Source organism: Arabidopsis thaliana, chromosome 2 (assembly GCF_000001735.4).
Source record: "Arabidopsis thaliana chromosome 2, partial sequence".
Taxonomy (NCBI): Eukaryota; Viridiplantae; Streptophyta; class Magnoliopsida; order Brassicales; family Brassicaceae; genus Arabidopsis; species Arabidopsis thaliana.
Window position 1 is genome coordinate 15567089 of NC_003071.7, and position 18785 is coordinate 15585873.

The 18785-nt window shown below is 36.6% G+C and overlaps 4 protein-coding genes across 12 annotated transcripts; 3 read left to right on the forward strand and 1 right to left on the reverse strand.

Annotated features, from left to right (window-relative positions):
- The first annotated feature begins 1837 nt into the window (after window positions 1-1837).
- Window positions 1838-6661, forward strand: AT2G37050 (Leucine-rich repeat protein kinase family protein). Of its 4 annotated transcripts, none has more exons than NM_001036422.2 (15): window positions 1838-2280; window positions 2533-3070; window positions 3154-3659; window positions 3733-3865; window positions 3953-4024; window positions 4111-4179; window positions 4257-4328; window positions 4429-4494; window positions 4583-4746; window positions 4836-5080; window positions 5174-5300; window positions 5381-5449; window positions 5525-5711; window positions 5811-5946; window positions 6048-6661. In NM_001036422.2, exons 1-15 carry the CDS (start codon window positions 2202-2204, stop codon window positions 6387-6389), a joined length of 2805 nt encoding a protein of 934 aa, NP_001031499.1. In that variant the 5' UTR covers window positions 1838-2201; the 3' UTR covers window positions 6390-6661. The 4 variants fall into 4 exon arrangements, with proteins under 4 accessions (NP_001031499.1, NP_001323564.1, NP_181242.3 ...); NM_129261.4 differs by having other exon boundaries at window positions 1898-2280; window positions 4839-5080; window positions 6048-6638; NM_001336622.1 differs by having other exon boundaries at window positions 5381-5711.
- Window positions 6662-8907: 2246 nt separating this feature from the next.
- On the forward strand, window positions 8908-10828 carry NF-YB8 (nuclear factor Y, subunit B8). 3 transcript variants are annotated; one of them, NM_201888.3, is made up of 7 exons: window positions 8908-9076; window positions 9224-9474; window positions 9728-9857; window positions 9982-9987; window positions 10134-10208; window positions 10332-10373; window positions 10531-10828. In NM_201888.3, the coding sequence occupies exons 2-7, from the start codon at window positions 9248-9250 to the stop codon at window positions 10570-10572; spliced, it is 522 nt and encodes a 173-aa protein (NP_973617.1). In that variant the 5' UTR covers window positions 8908-9076; window positions 9224-9247; the 3' UTR covers window positions 10573-10828. The 3 variants fall into 3 exon arrangements, with proteins under 3 accessions (NP_973617.1, NP_850277.2, NP_001031500.1); NM_179946.4 differs by having other exon boundaries at window positions 9248-9474; window positions 10531-10789; NM_001036423.1 differs by having other exon boundaries at window positions 8936-9076; window positions 9228-9474; window positions 10531-10789.
- A 427-nt stretch (window positions 10829-11255) lies between these two features.
- On the forward strand, window positions 11256-14250 carry AT2G37070 (TRIO/F-actin-binding protein; the record flags this gene model as incomplete). Of its 2 annotated transcripts, NM_001336623.1 has the most annotated exons (9): window positions 11327-11459; window positions 11618-11785; window positions 11869-12075; window positions 12503-12540; window positions 12627-12695; window positions 12848-12992; window positions 13073-13384; window positions 13481-13662; window positions 13795-14220. In NM_001336623.1, the coding sequence occupies 9 exons, from the start codon at window positions 11327-11329 to the stop codon at window positions 14035-14037; spliced, it is 1497 nt and encodes a 498-aa protein (NP_001324759.1). In that variant the 3' UTR covers window positions 14038-14220. The 2 variants fall into 2 exon arrangements, with proteins under 2 accessions (NP_181244.4, NP_001324759.1); NM_129263.6 differs by having other exon boundaries at window positions 11256-11459; window positions 13073-13662; window positions 13795-14250.
- Window positions 14251-14297: 47 nt separating this feature from the next.
- RIP2 (ROP interactive partner 3) lies at window positions 14298-18214 on the reverse strand. Of its 3 annotated transcripts, none has more exons than NM_129264.4 (4): window positions 17858-18214; window positions 16950-17023; window positions 16598-16778; window positions 14298-16027 (listed from the first exon to the last, which is right to left on the reverse strand). In NM_129264.4, exons 2-4 carry the CDS (start codon window positions 16967-16969, stop codon window positions 14477-14479), a joined length of 1752 nt encoding a protein of 583 aa, NP_181245.1. In that variant the 5' UTR covers window positions 16970-17023; window positions 17858-18214; the 3' UTR covers window positions 14298-14476. The 3 variants fall into 3 exon arrangements, with proteins under 3 accessions (NP_181245.1, NP_001324128.1, NP_001324129.1); NM_001336624.1 differs by having other exon boundaries at window positions 17333-18214; NM_001336625.1 differs by having other exon boundaries at window positions 14298-16021; window positions 17858-18098.
- Between the last annotated feature and the right edge of the window lie 571 nt (window positions 18215-18785).

Consider the following 18785-nt stretch of genomic DNA (forward strand, 5'->3'; position numbering starts at 1 on the left):
TCATCTCAATGAACCAATTTACCATCTTCTATTTCTGTTTGTAATTTTGTTTTATATATATAGAAATTTTCCATAGATCCGAAAATCATATATCCTTCTTCTAGATTTCTATGGTTTTTTTTTTTTTTTGCTTTGTTTCTGCTTTATTTGACTGAATTCGATTTCTCTCATACATCTCCATTTTTCCATAGGATTATTCTTTAATACAATCAATGCCTATGATTCTCCCGTCTCACAAACACTCAAGGAACAACGACAAATTTTGGCTTCTCATCTGAACAGTTGCCTTAAAACAAGGGTGAGTTTAATATCTTAATCGAAGCTCAAGTGTTTTTTTGATGGTAAATTAATTCTCATACTTTTTACTATTCTTCTTTCATCTCTTATTTTACTTCTTTATATCTGCAATTTCTTTTTTGTATTAAACTGCAATTGTATTTTCACGCAAGATTTTTGTATTAATACAAATACTTCAATTTTAAAGTCATCTCTTATTTTACTTCTTTATATCTGCAATATCTTTGATATTGTTTCAAAGGCAGCGTCTGCGTCATGTAGTTACTTATTTGTGCACATTTTACATTTTTTTTTAGACTTCCAAGCTTTGGGTGTCAACGAATGTTTGTAAACTGAATTACTGATGATGAGAAGAAGAACACATTACAATTGGTTGGAGCTAATGATGAAATAAGCGGACATGTATATACCCAGCATAATTTTCGTACTTATACTCTCTTATATTTCTAAACTCTTGATTTGTTAGTTATTGCCTATCGCAATTGATTCATTGGGTAGAAAAGTTGTACCTTCTTTATATCTTTTTCTTAATCTTTGTATATTCTTCGATCAATGATAATAAATTTGTTGTATATTAATACTGTCTGCTTTATTTTAAAATTTTTAGTTAAAAGTTGTAACAGATATAATCTAAAACAATGTTATCCCTAAATAGGGGCCAAATGCTAGTTATATTCTAAATCAGTAAATAATAGTTACTACATGCACACTAAAACAGACATAGCGTACGTGGGGGACTTATTTTGGGAATTGTCACATGTGTGTGAGTCACTCACCACTAGGTTCGATTTATATCTAACGATTTTTCCCGGAAATATTTATGGACGAAAAAGCAAACATTATAAGATTCATTTGTTTGTTTTATATAGTACACAAATAATAGAGAATTAAATCACTAATTTTAATGAAAATTAAAAATAAATAATATATATATATATATATATATATATCTGTTGACGAAAATAAAAGCAAGTATATCCGAATAAAATTACGAATATAATTTAGGGATGAAAATAGAATCTCCTATACAGTTAAGATATTATAAGAATATTCATGGTTAGACTATCTTAGAATTAGATAATTAAGGAAAATTATCGTGATCATCAATTTACAAATTTCATACCTGAATTCATTGTTTAATAAGGTAACCTGTTTATTTTAGTTTTAAAAGTATATCAACAAGAGAACTTTGATCACTAAAAAACAAAATTCATACAAACTTTAATCACTTCCCTATATTGAAATGATCTAATCTGGATGAAAAAAATATTATTTATTAATTTCCCATAAAACAATAAACATGTGGATGTAGCTCTTAAATATTCTTAGAGGCAGAGAATGTCATTTATTCAAATCCGGAAATATATTAAAAATGTTGAACAAAAAGAAAAAGAAATATATTAAAATGACACCGTTTCGCTGGAGACTGCTTGGTGGTGGAATTCACTACAACACGTTAAAGGTGGAACACAACGAATCTGGACCATTGAGTTTAAAGGTAAAGCAATTGAACCGTTAGATGTACGTAGAGTCCAGGCTAGGAAGATGGACCCAACAATTGTACCTTTACCACTTACCTCCACTGGCTTTGAAGCTGTTCCTCTCTCACATAAAAAAAGCAAACACTTAACGAGGAAGAAACACACTCATATCTCCTCACGTTCCCCAATTTTTTGATTTTTATTATCTTTTTGGGTTTTTGGGTTTGGTTAAACCATTTATGGGTCTTTAGATCTCTCTTGATAGTAAAGATAAGTAATTTTAGGGTCTGTTTGGTTCTGTTTCTGGAAATTTCACTTTTTTCACTTTTTTGGGATCACATTTAGCTTTTTTTGGTTCCTTTATTTTGTAACGCCATTTATGCGTTAAACTTGTGTGAAGTGTTTGTTTGGTCTGAGCTGGAGATGGTGAGAATCTCACTGCTTTTGTTGTGTTTACTGGTTTCAACTTGTCTCTTCACTTCTTCATCAGCACAAGCTCCAGGTAATTGACTGCTTCTGAGTACTTTTTGATGTTTCCTTGTTGAAATAGTTGGAAAGATTCTATTTTTATGTGATGTAGTAGTAACAAGGATTTTTGAAAGTTTAGGCTTTTGTTAACAAATCTCAAGAGCTGGTGGTGTTTGAGATTTGTGTGTAGTTATGCTCATATATGTTTGTTTAGTTAGATTGAAGTAGGGAAAAAGGGAATGGTAACACAAAGAATCAAACTTTTTTTTTTTTTTGGGTAAGGCAGGTTTTGTGAGCTTGGATTGTGGAGGTGCAGAGCCATTCACTGATGAACTTGGACTCAAATGGTCACCTGATAATCATCTCATTTATGGAGAAACCGCTAATATATCGTCCGTTAACGAAACAAGAACTCAGTACACGACTTTAAGGCATTTCCCTGCTGATTCAAGAAAGTATTGCTACACTCTCAATGTCACGAGTAGGAATAGATATCTCATTAGAGCTACTTTCTTGTATGGTAATTTCGACAACAGCAACAATGTGTATCCCAAATTCGATATCTCCCTCGGGGCGACTCATTGGGCGACCATTGTTATCTCTGAAACCTATATAATCGAAACTGCAGAACTGGTGTTTCTGGCTTCTTCTCCTACTGTTAGTGTTTGTTTGTCAAATGCCACAACTGGACAGCCGTTTATATCTACTCTTGAGCTTAGGCAGTTGAGTGGTTCGATGTATGGTTCGATGCTATCTGAAGACCGGTTTTACCTGAGTGTTGCAGCACGGATAAATTTCGGGGCTGAAAGTGAAGCTTCTGTGAGGTCAGTATACAGTTCATAATCTGTTTGTTGTTTCAGCATTGTGATTTATCAGGATGAGTTAAGGAAATGAGTTGGTATTGCAGGTACCCGGATGATCCGTATGATAGAATATGGGAATCTGATTTGCAAAAGAAGCCTAATTATCTTGTGGATGTTGCTGCTGGGACTGTGCGAGTGTCGACTACATTGCCAATCGAAAGCAGGGTCGATGACAGACCGCCTCAGAAGGTTATGCAGACGGCTGTGGTTGGAACAAACGGGTCCTTAACTTACAGAATGAACCTAGATGGCTTCCCTGGTTTTGGTTGGGCATTCACATACTTTGCTGAAATCGAGGATTTGGCTGAGGATGAGTCAAGGAAGTTTAGATTAGTTCTACCTGAGCAGCCTGAGTATAGCAAATCGGTTGTTAACATCAAGGAAAATACACAGAGACCGTATCGCGTTTATGCACCTGGCTATCCTAACATAACACTTCCATTTGTGCTAAACTTTCGATTTGCCAAAACGGCTGATTCTTCTAGGGGACCTATTCTGAATGCCATGGAGATCAGCAAATATTTGCGGAAAAGCGATGGTTCAGTAGATGGTGAGTACAACTAGCCCCTCCTCTTAGTGTTGTGGCCTCACATTTGATTCTAAGATGATTGCTTGTATTGCAGCAACTGTTATGGCTAATGTGGCATCGCTATATTCTTCCACTGAATGGGCTCAAGAAGGCGGTGACCCTTGTTCACCCTCACCGTGGTCATGGGTGCAATGCAATTCGGATCCACAACCAAGGGTTGTTGCTATGTAAGGAAGTCTATCTTAGTACCTTTATTTGCAATATGTCTTTTTGTCTGCATATTTCAACTATGTTATGCTTCATTCTTTCTGCAGCAAGCTGTCGAGTATGAACTTGACGGGAAATATACCTTCTGACCTGGTGAAATTGACTGGTTTGGTTGAGTTGTAAGTTACTTATTTCTTAGACTTTTGAATTTGGGATTATATAGAGATATTCTCTTTACTGATGTTGCAACTTTTGTCAATGGCAGATGGCTTGATGGGAATTCTTTTACGGGTCCAATACCGGATTTCTCTCGGTGTCCAAACCTGGAGATAATGTAAAATCACTTTCTTTGGAGTTTATATATTTTTTCTTGCCTTCATCTAACTATAAATATATAATGGACTGTGGCAGACACCTCGAGAACAACCGACTAACCGGAAAGATCCCTTCCTCGTTGACGAAACTCCCAAACCTGAAAGAACTGTATGCTTTTTTTAAAGGATAGTTTGATATATTAATTTGTGTGGTGGGGATGACCTTTTAATCTACATTCTTATGCACCCAACCTGCTTTATGATTGCAGGTACCTGCAGAACAATGTGTTAACAGGAACAATACCATCAGACCTGGCCAAAGATGTGATCTCAAAGTAAGTATATTGTCGGATTTAAACTGCTTTTGCATGAATAGTTCCTAGCTAGATCTTCTCAGTAACACATGTATTCTTCTTCCTTCAGCTTCTCTGGGAACCTTAACCTTGAAAAAAGTGGAGATAAAGGCAAGAAGCTCGGTGTCATCATCGGTGCATCAGTTGGTGCTTTTGTTCTGCTAATTGCAACCATCATTTCTTGCATCGTCATGTGCAAAAGCAAGAAGAATAACAAGTTGGGAAAAACTTCGGGTATGTTATATTTCTTCAAGTATACCGGTTTCATAGTGTATCTTGATTTTGAATGAATATGCTTACCTTTTTTCTTGGGTTTATTTCAGCAGAGTTAACGAATCGTCCCTTACCGATTCAGAGAGTTTCGTCTACCTTGAGTGAAGCTCATGGAGACGCTGCACATTGCTTCACACTTTATGAGATCGAGGAAGCCACAAAAAAATTCGAAAAGAGAATTGGGTCGGGAGGTTTTGGAATCGTATACTATGGTAAAACAAGGGAGGGGAAAGAGATTGCTGTAAAGGTTCTTGCAAATAATTCATATCAGGGAAAGAGAGAGTTTGCAAACGAGGTAAATCTGCCTTAGTCTAAAACCATGTGCCTAAGTATCTAGTTTTATTTTATTTTGCTTAGGAAGTAACACAAGTGATTATGGTTTTTTCAGGTTACATTACTCTCAAGGATACATCATCGGAACCTTGTGCAGTTTCTTGGTTATTGCCAAGAAGAGGGAAAAAACATGCTTGTGTATGAGTTCATGCACAATGGGACTTTGAAGGAGCATCTTTATGGTAACATATCTTTTTATGATAGGATGGTATATTTCAGCCTTTTGGCTTAACATTATGATAACAAGTGGATTTATTTTCAGGCGTGGTACCACGTGACCGGAGAATCAGTTGGATTAAAAGGCTTGAGATAGCTGAAGATGCAGCCCGAGGTCCGTGAATTGTACAACAAAACAGAAAGCCATTTTTTCGATATTTGATTTTGTTGGTTTTGATTGTTTCTGTAGGGATCGAGTATCTTCACACAGGGTGTGTTCCAGCAATCATACATAGAGATCTCAAGACTAGTAACATCCTACTTGACAAACACATGAGGGCAAAGGTTTCAGATTTCGGTTTGTCGAAATTCGCAGTTGACGGGACCTCACATGTCTCCAGCATTGTCCGTGGCACAGTTGGATATCTTGACCCCGAGTAAGCTAAGACTTAAACTAATACCAAGAACTTCAGATAGATTCACCAAAACTAGCATAATATCAAGAACTCACATATTTTCTTTATTCGATGTTAAAGGTACTATATATCGCAGCAGTTAACAGAGAAGAGTGATGTATATAGCTTCGGAGTCATTCTTCTTGAGCTAATGTCTGGCCAAGAAGCCATATCGAATGAAAGCTTTGGTGTCAACTGCCGGAACATAGTCCAATGGGTTAGTTCAACTTTTTTTTTGTGTGGTTACGCTTTGTTTGGATATATGTAATATGGAATCATAACGGTTTATAAATTATCGCTTGGTAACGGTTTTTGTAGGCTAAGATGCATATAGACAACGGGGACATCCGAGGGATCATCGATCCAGCGCTAGCGGAAGATGATTACAGTCTCCAATCAATGTGGAAGATTGCGGAGAAAGCGTTGCTGTGTGTGAAACCGCACGGGAACATGAGACCTTCGATGTCCGAGGTGCAAAAAGATATCCAAGACGCGATTAGGATCGAGAAGGAAGCGTTGGCTGCAAGAGGCGGTATATCAGACGAGTTTTCCAGGAGCTCGGCTCATTCGTCTTCGCTCAACATGGGAATGCTTGACCTGGCTGGATCACAGAGTTATGTATCCATTGATGAATCAGTATTGCAGCCAACAGCTCGGTAGTAGATTCGGCTTTGTTTGTACAGATGCATTACTTGCTTGTGTTTTTGACCTTTCACATTGTCTCTGGTCTTTAGTTATTAGTTTTGAGCTTAACACTACTTTTTTTTCTTTCTTTTGGACTCGAGGTTACAAGAAGTGCTTCGAGTTTGTTTGTTTTTCTTTTATTGTTTTCAGACTAACTCGGTGATTTATGTGGGATTGTGATATATTATGTTTTCTTTTAACTGATTTTCACATTTTCAACTGATTATATAGGATGATGTTTATGCTCTCGTAGAAATAAGTTCTATAGGTTATTGACACATTCGAGATTCAGGCGCAGTTGTGTTAGTAGTGGTCAAACCAAACCCACGAGTTACTTCTCATGATACAGTAGGTTAATAAAGGGCTTGAATGGTGTACACTTTTATTTTACGTTTTGAAAACATAATTCTGATAAATACATGTTATTCTAAAAAATTTACGCTAAAATTATAGAACATGAATTTAAACACTATAATCTATAACTATATTTTTTTTAAAACATTGATTTAATGATATGGGATGTTTTTCTCAGTGCTTATAAGCCAAAAAATATGTTGGTAATCTCAAAAAAAAAACCTTGAAAACAAGGAGGCCGATCAGGGTTCTTTGGGCTTTGGAATCGAGAAGTTTGATCAATGTTCTCTTGGTACAGCCTGATGATGAGGCCCCATTAGAAAAGCTATTTCATACTCCAGAGTCCATATCTGAATGTACAAGGTTTTTAAATGGAGAAAAGCCTATAGAAGAAATTGTTGACTATACTTCTTCTTGTACTAGCTGGGAAACTGATACTGACTATACAGATACTGAGAAAGAAGAGTCCAATGTTCTCTTGGTACAGGATACTGATACTGAGAAAGTGGAGTCCAATGGTCTCTTGGTACATGATACTGATACTGAGAAAGTGGAGTCCAATGTTCTCTTGGTACAGCCTCATGATACAGAAAAGGTGTTTCCTACTTCAAGCTCAGTATCTGATTGTACAAGCCTATTAGATGGAGGAAAGCCGCCTATGGACCAAAGCGTAAGCTCACAAGGTGTCGACAATATTACTGCGTGATCTATTTTTTATTTTATCTTTGTTTATGCACGCGTTCTCCGTTTTGCTCTATGTTTTTCTTTTCTTCTCTCCCAATTCTATATCGTGATCTCAGTCGAAACCATGAGTGAAGATTTCTCCAGTAAGATCTCTTTCTTCCATATGTCATACATGTAGACGTTCTTTTGTGGGAAATGGACACTCCTGTGGACTATCCTACAGAATCCAATATTATCCTCATCTCTAACAACATCGAAGGTGATATTGACTTCATCCAGTGTCTTGTATCTTCAGCTTCCGCAGGTTACAATAATCTCTTCGTAGAGACTACTGAGGCTGCTCCCGAGAACCTTGAAACCACAGGATGGCCGACATACATATTACAAGGAGGGAAGCCTATCGGCCGAATCCGCTATAATCCGCCTCGCGATCTGTAGTTGTTTTCATTGAGCGGAAGAAGAAACATGAGGTAACATAAGAGCAGAGCTGATACTTTGATTCGGTGCATATGCCTATTTTGCTACTGGTGTCTAGAGCCGTGCTAATTTTGATGTCATAGGCGAAAAATATGCTTTAATATTTTTAAAAAATATTATACATATAAAAAAAATCAATGTTTAAAGTTTAATAATAAATTAAGCAAAATTAAAGCAAAACTTAAAAAATAATTTAGAACAAAAATATGCCCTACAAAAAATAGGTTGATTATAATGTGTAATCTAGTAAATTGTGTTAGTGTCATTATTGTGTTATCAATCAAAACATAATTTTGGTAGTTAAATTTTTTTAATATATATATAATGTTAATATCCAAAACGTAATACCTATATATAAAAATAATTAATTAACTTTGATAAATATGATTAACAAAAATGAAGCTGGTAAAGAAGTGAGAAAAGAAGACTTTAGTTATTGCCTTAAGTGTGTTTGATATAGATGCATTTTTTACAAGGAAAATAGTTATATTTGAAAGATATATGTACTTAGCTTGTGTATTAAGAAACTAAATATTTTAATATGACTCAGATACATTTCCTCTCTCTAAATTATTGTTTTCTGTTTATTTTCATAAAATAGTAGAAGTTTTAAAAATATTAAAATGATCACAAATATTTTCGTAATTGTTTATAGATTTTACCTATTTCTTGTATTTTAGGAAAATTTGTAAATTTTAAAATGTTTATAGTTAATTGAATTCTTAAATAACTTTTAAAACCCTAATAAGTTTTCGAAAAAAAAAAATTACTTTCCCTACTATACAATAAGAAAATGTATCAAAAATCAAAATTTAATAAAAATGAATAAAAGTAAACTTATATAAAGGGATTGAATAATAATAAAGTTCCCCTTAATGGTTAAAGATAATGAATACACGTGGCGTTTCTGGATTTGGTAGAATATGAACCAGAGAGAAAATAAATAAAGAGATTAAAAAAAAAACGAACGGTGCTGATAAAAGTGAAAACCTAATCTCTCAATCGCAGACGTTGTCATCTCTCTTCTTTTCTCAAGCGTCCGATCAATCTCTCCTCTTCTCTCGATCTCTCTCCCTCTCTGCCTCCTCTCTTCCTCCAATCAACAAACACCTCTCTGTTTCACTCCCGCCCTTTTTCGAATTCTTCTGGTAAATCAATCTTCTCTCTCAACTTCTCTGATTCATTGCTTCATTTCAATTTTCCCCTTTTCATATCTTATTAGGATGTGTTTTGTCTCTGATTTTCTTCGTTTTCTGTTGATGGGTTTTGTCTATTTTGTGTTAATTGTTGTAAAGTTAGGGTTTTTTTTTCTTTCTGAGATGGCGGAGTCGCAGGCCAAGAGTCCCGGAGGCTGTGGAAGCCATGAGAGTGGTGGAGATCAAAGTCCCAGGTCGTTACATGTTCGTGAGCAAGATAGGTTTCTTCCGATTGCTAACATAAGCCGTATCATGAAAAGAGGTCTTCCTGCTAATGGGAAAATCGCTAAAGATGCTAAGGAGATTGTGCAGGAATGTGTCTCTGAATTCATCAGTTTCGTCACCAGCGAGTATGTCTTTTTTAACCTTTTAACAATGCTATGTTGTGTTTGCTCTTGCTGAATGTTTAGAGGCTTGATAGGAACTTTGAGTTTTAGTTTCAAGTCTTAAACTTTATAGTGATTTTTGGGTTTTTCTTAACTAGTGAAAGTTGAGGCCTTTTTAGTCCTTACATTGGTTACTCTTTCTTGTTGTTCATCTTTGTTTGGCTTTGATGTTGCATATTTGATGATGCAATGGTTTTTCTATGACGTTGATGAGCAGAGCGAGTGATAAATGTCAAAGAGAGAAAAGGAAGACTATTAATGGAGATGATTTGCTTTGGGCAATGGCTACTTTAGGATTTGAAGACTACATGGAACCTCTCAAGGTTTACCTGATGAGATATAGAGAGGTATGTTCTGAGTACGATGTTTATTAGTTATGCTGTTGTGTGAAGAGAGTTTTTGAATTTCACTAACTTACTCTGTTTCTCCTTTTCCTTTTCTTGCTCTACTACGTGAACTGGAATATCACAGATGGAGGTCAGTGGTTCTTCTTATTCTATTTCTTGTTCATTCCTAAAACTTGCAACGATCTATGATCTTTATGGCTTCCGTGAATCATCTCTTTTTGTCAACTTATGTATCAAACTATTTATGCTTTCCTTATCCTTTTCAATGATCAATAGGGTGACACAAAGGGATCAGCAAAAGGTGGGGATCCAAATGCAAAGAAAGATGGGCAATCAAGCCAAAATGGCCAGGTATATGTCTCAAATCTCATGCCTTTGACCATTTTTTCGTCTTCGCATTCATCTGCACGTATTCTCTCTTCCGCTTTAGCTAAGTTAGTCTGACATTCATGGGGTTTGTTTACCATTTGGCAGTTCTCGCAGCTTGCTCACCAAGGTCCTTATGGGAACTCTCAAGTAACTTTTCCTCTCTTCTCTTCACACTCAAGCAATACGCATCATTCTCTTCTAATTTGTTAAGAATTGAAAACTTGTAAAGCATCACTTATGTTATAATCTATGAATACCTCAAAATCTGTGAACTAATTTGACATTGGACTCGGTATAATTGTAGGCTCAGCAGCATATGATGGTTCCAATGCCGGGAACAGACTAGTATGAGAGGAGTATTCAACTTTGGTTATGTTCCACCAAAAGAGGTTATCTTATCTGTATATTATTTGTGTTGTAAGAGTTTTGCTATGCAGAACTTGTGACTATAATCATCTCATTGTTTTGTTTTGTTTTTGTTTCCTTGGATTTGTTCTGAATATGTCATCAAGTCAGTCAGTCTATTTATATATTTGGTTTGTTGATTATTTCAACACCGGTCTAAAGAATGAATTCTGATTTTAACAAAGATTTCATACAAGAATGAGAACAAATGAATACTTATTTGGAAAATGTTCACCATCGATAACGTAGTAAGATCCAGAATCTGTTAAACAACCCTTACCTAAAATAGTAAGAACCCTAGATTTTATGTTTATATCGCCTGCATTATCTTTAGTCTTTTAGTAGTAACGAAAGCAAAATTAGATGCTTATTGTTGTTTATTTGGTTACAGTTGTTGTAATCGCGGCGTTATCTGTTAAACCAAATTAGAGATTCTTTTTTAACATATCGTTTCTACAAAAAAAACGGGAATAATCCAACGGTCACAAATTTACAAATCAACGGATCACGTTCATTTCGGGCTCACTTCTGTCAAAAGACTTAAGACAAAAAAAAAAACTCAAAAATTAACAAAGAAAATTGATTAAATATTAATAAATAAGAAACCGCCGATTTGCTTCGTTTCAAATTCTTTCATCTTTTATGCGATAAAGCTTGTTTGATTTTTCTTCTTATTGAATCTGTGTGGTTTGTCTATGGGAGAAGAGAAGGAGAACTGGAGAAGCGAGCTCGACGATATCAATGGGCTTAGTCTGATTGATTTCTCCGCCGAGGATGATAACCTCCTCCTCTCTTCCTTTCTCGATCCCACCACCTTTGATTTCTCAGGTTATTTCAATTTCCATCTCCAATTTCTGGAAATTGTTAGCTGAAGATTTTCCTGGGAAACTTGTGAATTGTGTGATTTGGTTCATGATTGTTCATTGTGGGGATTTATAGATTTTTTAAAGCTTGATTAGATTTTTTTATGATGATGATGGATTCAGATACTGATAAGGAAGACAGAGGTCTTTGTTTATTTGGAGATACACATAATTGTTGTGATGAAGAGACTTTGGGCTCTACTACTTTAGAAGAGAAGGAGCCTCATAAGATCATGAAGACTAACCTACGCAAAAGTCTTGCTTGGGACAAAGCCTTTTTCACCAATGCAGGCAAGTATTTTTTTAGTGGCTGTGTTCTGTGGATTTGTTATTTAGTAGTAGTTAGTTTTGCTGAGATAAGTTGGCGCATTTAGGTGTTTTGGAACCGGATGAACTGTCTAGCATGATGGGGAGGAAAAGTTTACCAGCGGTTCAAGAGGATTTGCATAGATCAACAGAGTCTATGTCTACATTGAAAAGTGACTGCACTGTGGAGACTGGTCAGGAATTTTTTATGTGTGATGCTGCAACACCTGACAAGCGTAAGGACTTGGGATCAACAGAGGCAGTACCTAGCCCAAGTAAGCTTTGTTTCCATAAGCGGATTTATAAGGTTCTGTTTATTTGCATCTCTGTCTATTGTTTTGGTGTAGAAAGAGCTTTAGTTTAGCAGAATGGTTTTTTTTTTTATTGAACATGATATCTTATTTCTAGCAAGTTGTTGTGCTTTTGGTCACTAGTAAGATCTTGTTGATGATGAAGCTTTTACATTGTATGATTCTCTTTATGGCTCCTCAGCCAGCTCGCATCTAGTGTGATCTATCCTGAGATTCTAAGTGATCCCATCATTTTCGTTGATTGTATCTAGCTAATGATCTGTATGGTAGTTTATATTTTACTATAGGAAGTACTGTTTGAAACTGTATATGATTGAAACCTATTTAATTTCCGTTATCTATGAATCTCAAAATGACCATCTTTTTTACTTTTCTCATTTGAAATTTGTAGCTACAAGTACACTAGACGACCCTAGCTCTGAGGAAAAGGTAAGTGCCAAAACAACTTTAAGCTATGGATTAATCTTGCACCCCCTCCCTGATTAACCATGTCTTTGTTTTGATTTTTTTCTCAGATGAAACCCAATCCTATTCGTAAAAGGCCAGGTATTAGATCACAAGGATTAGCGAAGGCGACAAAGCATGTATGTTGATGACTCTCTCTATATGTGCTTGTCTTGTTAAAGCATCTGACATGATAAGAGTGATAGAAAATGTTGAGCTAAACTAATGAATTTAAAGTGAAAGCAAGCTGATATTAAGCTCTTTTTGGTTGTTTGTTTGTGTTATTCTATAGCCTGTCGCTTCAGAAGAACACAATACATCCATTTCCAGGCCATCCACTGGACTCAACAGGCCATCCAGTGGACTCAGCAAAACAAAAAGAGCTTCGGTAGATACTAACAAAGCCAAACAAGAAACGAATCCTAAATCATCTGGGGGTTAGTCACAACTCTTTTTTAAAGATGTCTTTCAAACTACCTCTTTCTTTACTTCTGCTTCTTACCGTGATCTTATACAGGTAAAGAGCCTTTGGCTTCCAGAGTTCCAATTTCAAGAAGACCTCGACCCATTGTATCAACACCTGTAGTGCCTTTTAAATCTGCTTTACGTTCTTCAGTCGCCTCCAAGAATGAATTAACATCTTCTTGCTCTTCCATTGAGAGCTGTCTCAGTGTTTCGTCAACCGCTTCTAACAAGCCTTCTATACATTCAGTAAAGCAGAAGAAAGATCAGAGTTTAAGAATAGCTTCCCATTCTTTGGCAAATAGACCAAAATCCAGCGCTGGATCTAGAAATATAGACCAGCTTAAAGTTCCACCCGTCTCAGCCGGTAGGACATACAAGTTCAATGTATCACGTCTTAGTTCTAGTGTTGACTGGTCATCGGAATCACCGCGAGCTTTTACTCCTAATAAAATGGCTAAAGGTAACAAGAAAAGTGTCCATGGTGATAACGGTCCTCCAACTGATTATACAACACAGACTTTGAAACCTCTGAACAATTCTAAAGATGTATCTGTTGTCCAAGATGACCCAAAGCCTTCTGCTTCCATGATGAAACCAACGGGACTCCGTGTGCCATCGCCAAAAGTTGGCTACTTTGACGGAGTAAGTTCCCAAATTCATGAAATCCTTTACATATGAACTAGGAAGTAATCAGAGTAACATTTGACAAAGAAATATATCTAATCCTTATCTATGTGGAATCTCATTACGTATATGAATATTTGTTGTTAACAGGCGAGGGGCAGCGTTGCACGAACACCCACGGGATCCTGTACTGGTCCGGTAAGTGGCTTGTCAAAACATGGAGCTTGTAGTCCCGATGAATTTACTCCAAGTAGAACTGCAAAGTCCCAACCCACAATGTCTAAAGCAGCGGTTCGTCCAGTTTCAAGGAGTTCAAGGCTGATTGTCTCGGCTTCACCAAAGCTTACCAACAAAAGGTATTCAAAAGTCAGTGCAGAGGAACAACTTGGATAATGTAGCTACAGTTATGAAGCCAAATAACTTGCAACTTGTTATAATATACCATAAGCTTTTAGGTAAAAGACCACATGGACTAAGTGCTTTGTCATGTATAGCTTTGAGATTCACTTGCAGTCTGGTTTGTAATGGATTTTCTAAAGTAAACAATACCAACTGATAATATATTTTAGTTTCCAATCGTCCCATTAATTTGAAACCTTGTTTTGGCTATTGTATTTTTCATAATATGTACTAACTAATATAGTACTGACTACTGAGTAACAATGGAGTTCAGCTTCATAAATGTTGATCAGAGTTTCAGCTAGTCAATAGAAAGAAAAACAAAAGTAGTTCACGATAGGCAACAAAAACATGTCTACACATTGAAACTTAGGGAAAAAAACAAGCGAATATTACAGACAATGGTTGTTTGTTTTTCCTGAACTTCAATGGATCATTTCTGACTTTTCTTCAGTAACACACCAATTTTCTTCAGCATACTTCCATTCTTCTTCTTTGGTGATGACAATTCATCATCAGTTTCACCCATATAAGGCGACATGTTGACGTTTCTCCTCCTCAACGGACTCTCTAACGATCCTGTTCTCTCCACGTACTTCCCGTTACTGTTATTGTTGTTGTTACCACCAGAGAGCATAGTAGCTGCGGCTTCAGCTGCTTTCCTCCATTGATCACACTGAACCTTGAGTCTCCTCAGCTCAGCTTCTAGTTCGGTGTTGGTGACTTGTGCCGCCCCTAGCTGTTCTGTCGCATTTTCGGCTCTCTTCCCGCTCTTATCTGCTTCCTCTGTCAGACTCCCGAGCTTTGCTAAGGCCTCGTCGATAGCCTTGTTCTTCTCACTCTGCATTGTCTCCATTTCGCTCCTGAGACTCTCGTATTGCGACATTACGCTCTGTAGCTCCATCTCCTTGTCCATTAGATTTGCTCTCAACTCCATCACATCGGATTCTAGCTTCTTGAGTTCACCGGTATCCTCAGGCTCGTTCTGGTTCAAGCTGTTCTCCAAGTTTAAGTATACTTCTTCTTTTTCTTTGATTTTCGAGTTCAGTATCTCGTTTTCATCGACGAGTATCCTGAGCTTAGCTTCCTTATCCATCAACCGTTCATGCAAAGAATCTCTTTCAGCTTTGGTTTTCTTCAGTTCTTCCCCCAACTCAGCCTCTCTCTGTGCATATCCGGATTTTACTTCATCGACTTGTTCATAAGCAGTTCTGATCTGCAACGTGCTCTGGATATACTCTTCATGGTACCTTCTCTCTGTTACTTCCACTGCAGATTTCAACTGGCTAATCTCTTGCCTTGCAACATTTATCTCTTCCTTGAGCTCTTCCACTGATGATGAGTCCCCGTTAGCATTTCCTCGGGCTTCATCTTCTTCCTCAAGCTGTCTCACAAGTTGCTCTAGTGACCTTACCTCAGATTTAGACTGCTCTAGCTCAGTTGTTAGTGAATTACAAGCTTCAGACATCTTCATACCATCTGAACGTAACATCTCAAGCGTCAAGTTGGCTATCTCTAATTGCTTTTCAGTTCCCGACACAATTTCATGCGCCTGAGCTTCCCCTTCCTTTGCATCAAACAGCTCACCTCTGAGCTTCTCGACAAGTGACAACGTCTCGTTAAGTTCCATCCTTAAGTTCTCAACATTTTCAGATTCAGACAGCTGTGCTTTCAGTTTCTGGACCTCGTTCATGGTAGATGATAGAGCAGCGGAATCCATGGCATGCTGTCTCTGCATTGCTTCGAGTTCAGACTGCCACGCTTTGTCTCGTTCTTGAGAGAGCTTGCGAAGCTCATCGATCCTGGAATCCTCAGAGGCGTTAATCTCCATTAACTGCTGCTTTGTTTCCTCTGCTTGATCTTGAGCTTCCTTCTTCAGAGCTTCTGAAGCACTTAGCTGTTCCTTTGCCTTCTTTAGCTCCTCTTGAAGCTGAGATATCTGAGATGCCAATTCGGGTGTTTTTCCTGTCCGTTTCTTCTGAATCTTGCATAAAAAAGCAACAATGAATATTAACAACTCAACTACGCAACAGATGCATCACATATCACTTTCACATATATCAAGTAACAAGCCACAAAAGTAACAATCAGAACAAAACAAGAAGCCTAACCCTCTAGGTTTAGGGTTCTTGCAAAGACTCCTGAATCAACAACTTTCAAGGTTTGAACTTCAAACACCCTAACAGCAGTTAGTGTTGAATAGGAAAGAAGTAGAAGACGAGAAAGCAGCCGAATGAGTACCGTTTTATGCTCTGATTACCATGTAGAATATGATAATTCGATATCTCTCTCAATGGCATTGTATAGTAGTTACAGTCTTACAGAGGAAGATTCTAGACGTGGACATTTACAATGGTTTCTATAATTGAATCAATCAAATATTCTCGTCATTAAGGAGTATCATTGACAGTTGGCAGCACTATAATTGAGTTTTGGGCACTCAAAAAGACAACAACACAATCTAGTTCTTGCTAAAAGTGGACAACTGAGACAAGTGTGAGTCAAATCATATAAAGGCATTGATTTACAAAGCATTGTGCAAAGCTACAAGTACCTCATTTACAGGGGTTCTTGGAGAACGGCGATCAGCAACTACTTTTGGGCTTTGAGTTTTCGGTGTCCTGATTTTCGTGTTAGGAGACGAGACAGGGTCGGATTCTGAAGTCTTGAGCTTCCGAGCAGTTTTAGGAGTTGATGCAGGAGATTTCTTCTGAGGCACCTCCAACGATCCCGGCCTATCATTATCACAATAACGCTTAAGCGTAATTAAACAAACGAAAAGCACTAGAATACATCCCAAGAGCCACTGAAACAAATCAAGACTTCAAAAACTACAAAATGACCACATCAAAGACTCTAAAAGACACACAAAAGAGAAAGCTTTGGACAAAAGTGAGGAGAATAACCTAGGTTTTGGAGTCTGCATTGCTTGAGATTAGAGTTCTAAAACACTCTCTTTTGGGTCCTTTGAAGATAAACTCTGTGTGTGAGAAAGAAGCAAGAAACACAAATCGGTGTTATAAGATTAACATAAGCAAGCATATACAACAAACTCAACAGAAGTACAAAGCTTAAGCAAGTGTACAAAAACAAAACCCTAACAAACTAAACTATACAGAGACATTGGCTTCAAAGAGACTCCATTTGAAACCACTACCACTACCACCAAACCAAGGCAACAAGACAAACTTAAAAAGAAACTGTTCACAGTCAAAGGAAATAGATTTTTTCTCAGTGTGATTCAATCTAATCTCACAGAGGTAAACCAAATTACAAGCAAAGAAAGTACATTTATATTCCACATAATCTTTTTGTAGTTGTCAAGTCATCAATTTTAGTTTTGTTTTCTCTTCAAAAAATTTGGAATCTTTTGAAGGAGGAGAGGAGATAATAACAATTTCTGTCATTTAGTTTAACGTGGGTTCTGGTTTTATTAGGTGGATCTTCCCTAAAATAGACAACAGATCTTAAAAGAAACTAACCAAACTAGAAATTTCAATTTAAACCTAACCGAGAACATTTTTTCAGAAAAAAAAAAATCAAAATTTGAAGGAAAAAAAAACTTTCTTGAAAACAAATTTTTTTCTTTTCTTTTAGCTGAATCTTCAAGAAAAACCCAGAAAAGAGTAAACATAAAAACTAAACCAAACCCTCAAAGGTTAAAACTTTCTGCAACATAGTAACTCAAAAACAGAACAAAATTTTAGGTATTTCGAACTCATCAACGAAAGAAACAGATAAAGAACCAATTTTTAGGTATTTCAAACAGATAAAGAAGAGAGAGAGAGAAGGGACAGTGTTCTATGTTCTTCACCTGCAACTGTGGCTGCAGCTTTCCTCTTTTGGTCCGAAATGTTTTAAGAACAGAGAGATCGAAATGTAATGAAGAAAAGATGAGAGATTGAAGAAAGAGCTAAACTACGGAAGGGTTGAGACCAATTGAGCTATGGATATCATCTTCTTCCTCTCTCTTTGTCCCTTGTGACTAGTGTTGTTCTCTCACTGACTCTGCTCGTTTCCCAAGTCTTTTTTTTTTCTTTTTTCTTTGTTCCAGTGAACTGTCTATTTGTTTACACATTAATATCCAGAAAGAGAAAAGAGAGTGTGTGTGAAAAAAAAGGATTGAATTGGGAAATCATGATTTTGCCCCGATACTTTTTGTTTTATGTCAATTTAGTCCATATTTTATTTACTTTTCTCTTTCCGACCAAAAGGTCAGGTGATGTTCGTCCATGAATTATGCTTTAATACGTTAATGTCTGGTATAAAATATAAACCGTTCCTCATGAAACAGGTTGAGACTGTGTTTTTGATGGTAAAATTATGAGTTAACTTGGTAAATTAAAACGAAGTAGAATTCAATTTTTTTTTAAAGATGTTATGAAAAGAGTACAGAAACAGATGAGCAATATTGTTCAATGGACAAATTAACGCTCTACTAGTCTATTTTCTCTTTTACTTAGTGCAAATACTCTAAAGATTAGGTGTTGCGGATTTGTCACTTGCGAGTTGGAGGAGTAGAGTTTAATGCCAACACATATGTAGCATAATTAACTATAAACGTGTCCAACCAAAATTTGTTTACTATAAACGTACGTGTTACTACTATCAGTAACTCCATAACCATAATTGTTTAAAGTTTTAACATATAACTACCATTCAAAGCCTCAAAGAAATGTAACGTCAACCTCTTTCTTCAATTCCATCTCACTAAGACTACACAAACAAACAAAAGTCTTAAT

Excerpts from the sequence above, each read along its gene's own strand:
- RIP2 (NM_129264.4), bottom strand. The coding sequence starts at position 16,969 with ATGCAGACTCCAAAACCTAG. Across the intron at positions 16,779-16,949 it reads ATGCAGACTCCAAAACCTAG|GCCGGGATCGTTGGAGGTGC; the intron begins GTTATTCTCCTC and ends TGATAATGATAG. Across the intron at positions 16,028-16,597 it reads CAAGAACCCCTGTAAATGAG|ATTCAGAAGAAACGGACAGG; the intron begins GTACTTGTAGCT and ends TTTTTATGCAAG.
- NF-YB8 (NM_201888.3), top strand. The coding sequence starts at position 9,248 with ATGGCGGAGTCGCAGGCCAAGAGTCCCGGAGGCTGTGGAAGCCATGAG. Across the intron at positions 9,475-9,727 it reads ATCAGTTTCGTCACCAGCGA|AGCGAGTGATAAATGTCAAA; the intron begins GTATGTCTTTTT and ends GTTGATGAGCAG. Across the intron at positions 10,209-10,331 it reads AATCAAGCCAAAATGGCCAG|TTCTCGCAGCTTGCTCACCA; the intron begins GTATATGTCTCA and ends ACCATTTGGCAG.
- AT2G37050 (NM_001036422.2), top strand. The coding sequence starts at position 2,202 with ATGGTGAGAATCTCACTGCTTTTGTTGTGTTTACTGGTTTCAACTTGT. Across the intron at positions 3,660-3,732 it reads AAGCGATGGTTCAGTAGATG|CAACTGTTATGGCTAATGTG; the intron begins GTGAGTACAACT and ends CTTGTATTGCAG. Across the intron at positions 4,025-4,110 it reads TTGACTGGTTTGGTTGAGTT|ATGGCTTGATGGGAATTCTT; the intron begins GTAAGTTACTTA and ends TGTCAATGGCAG.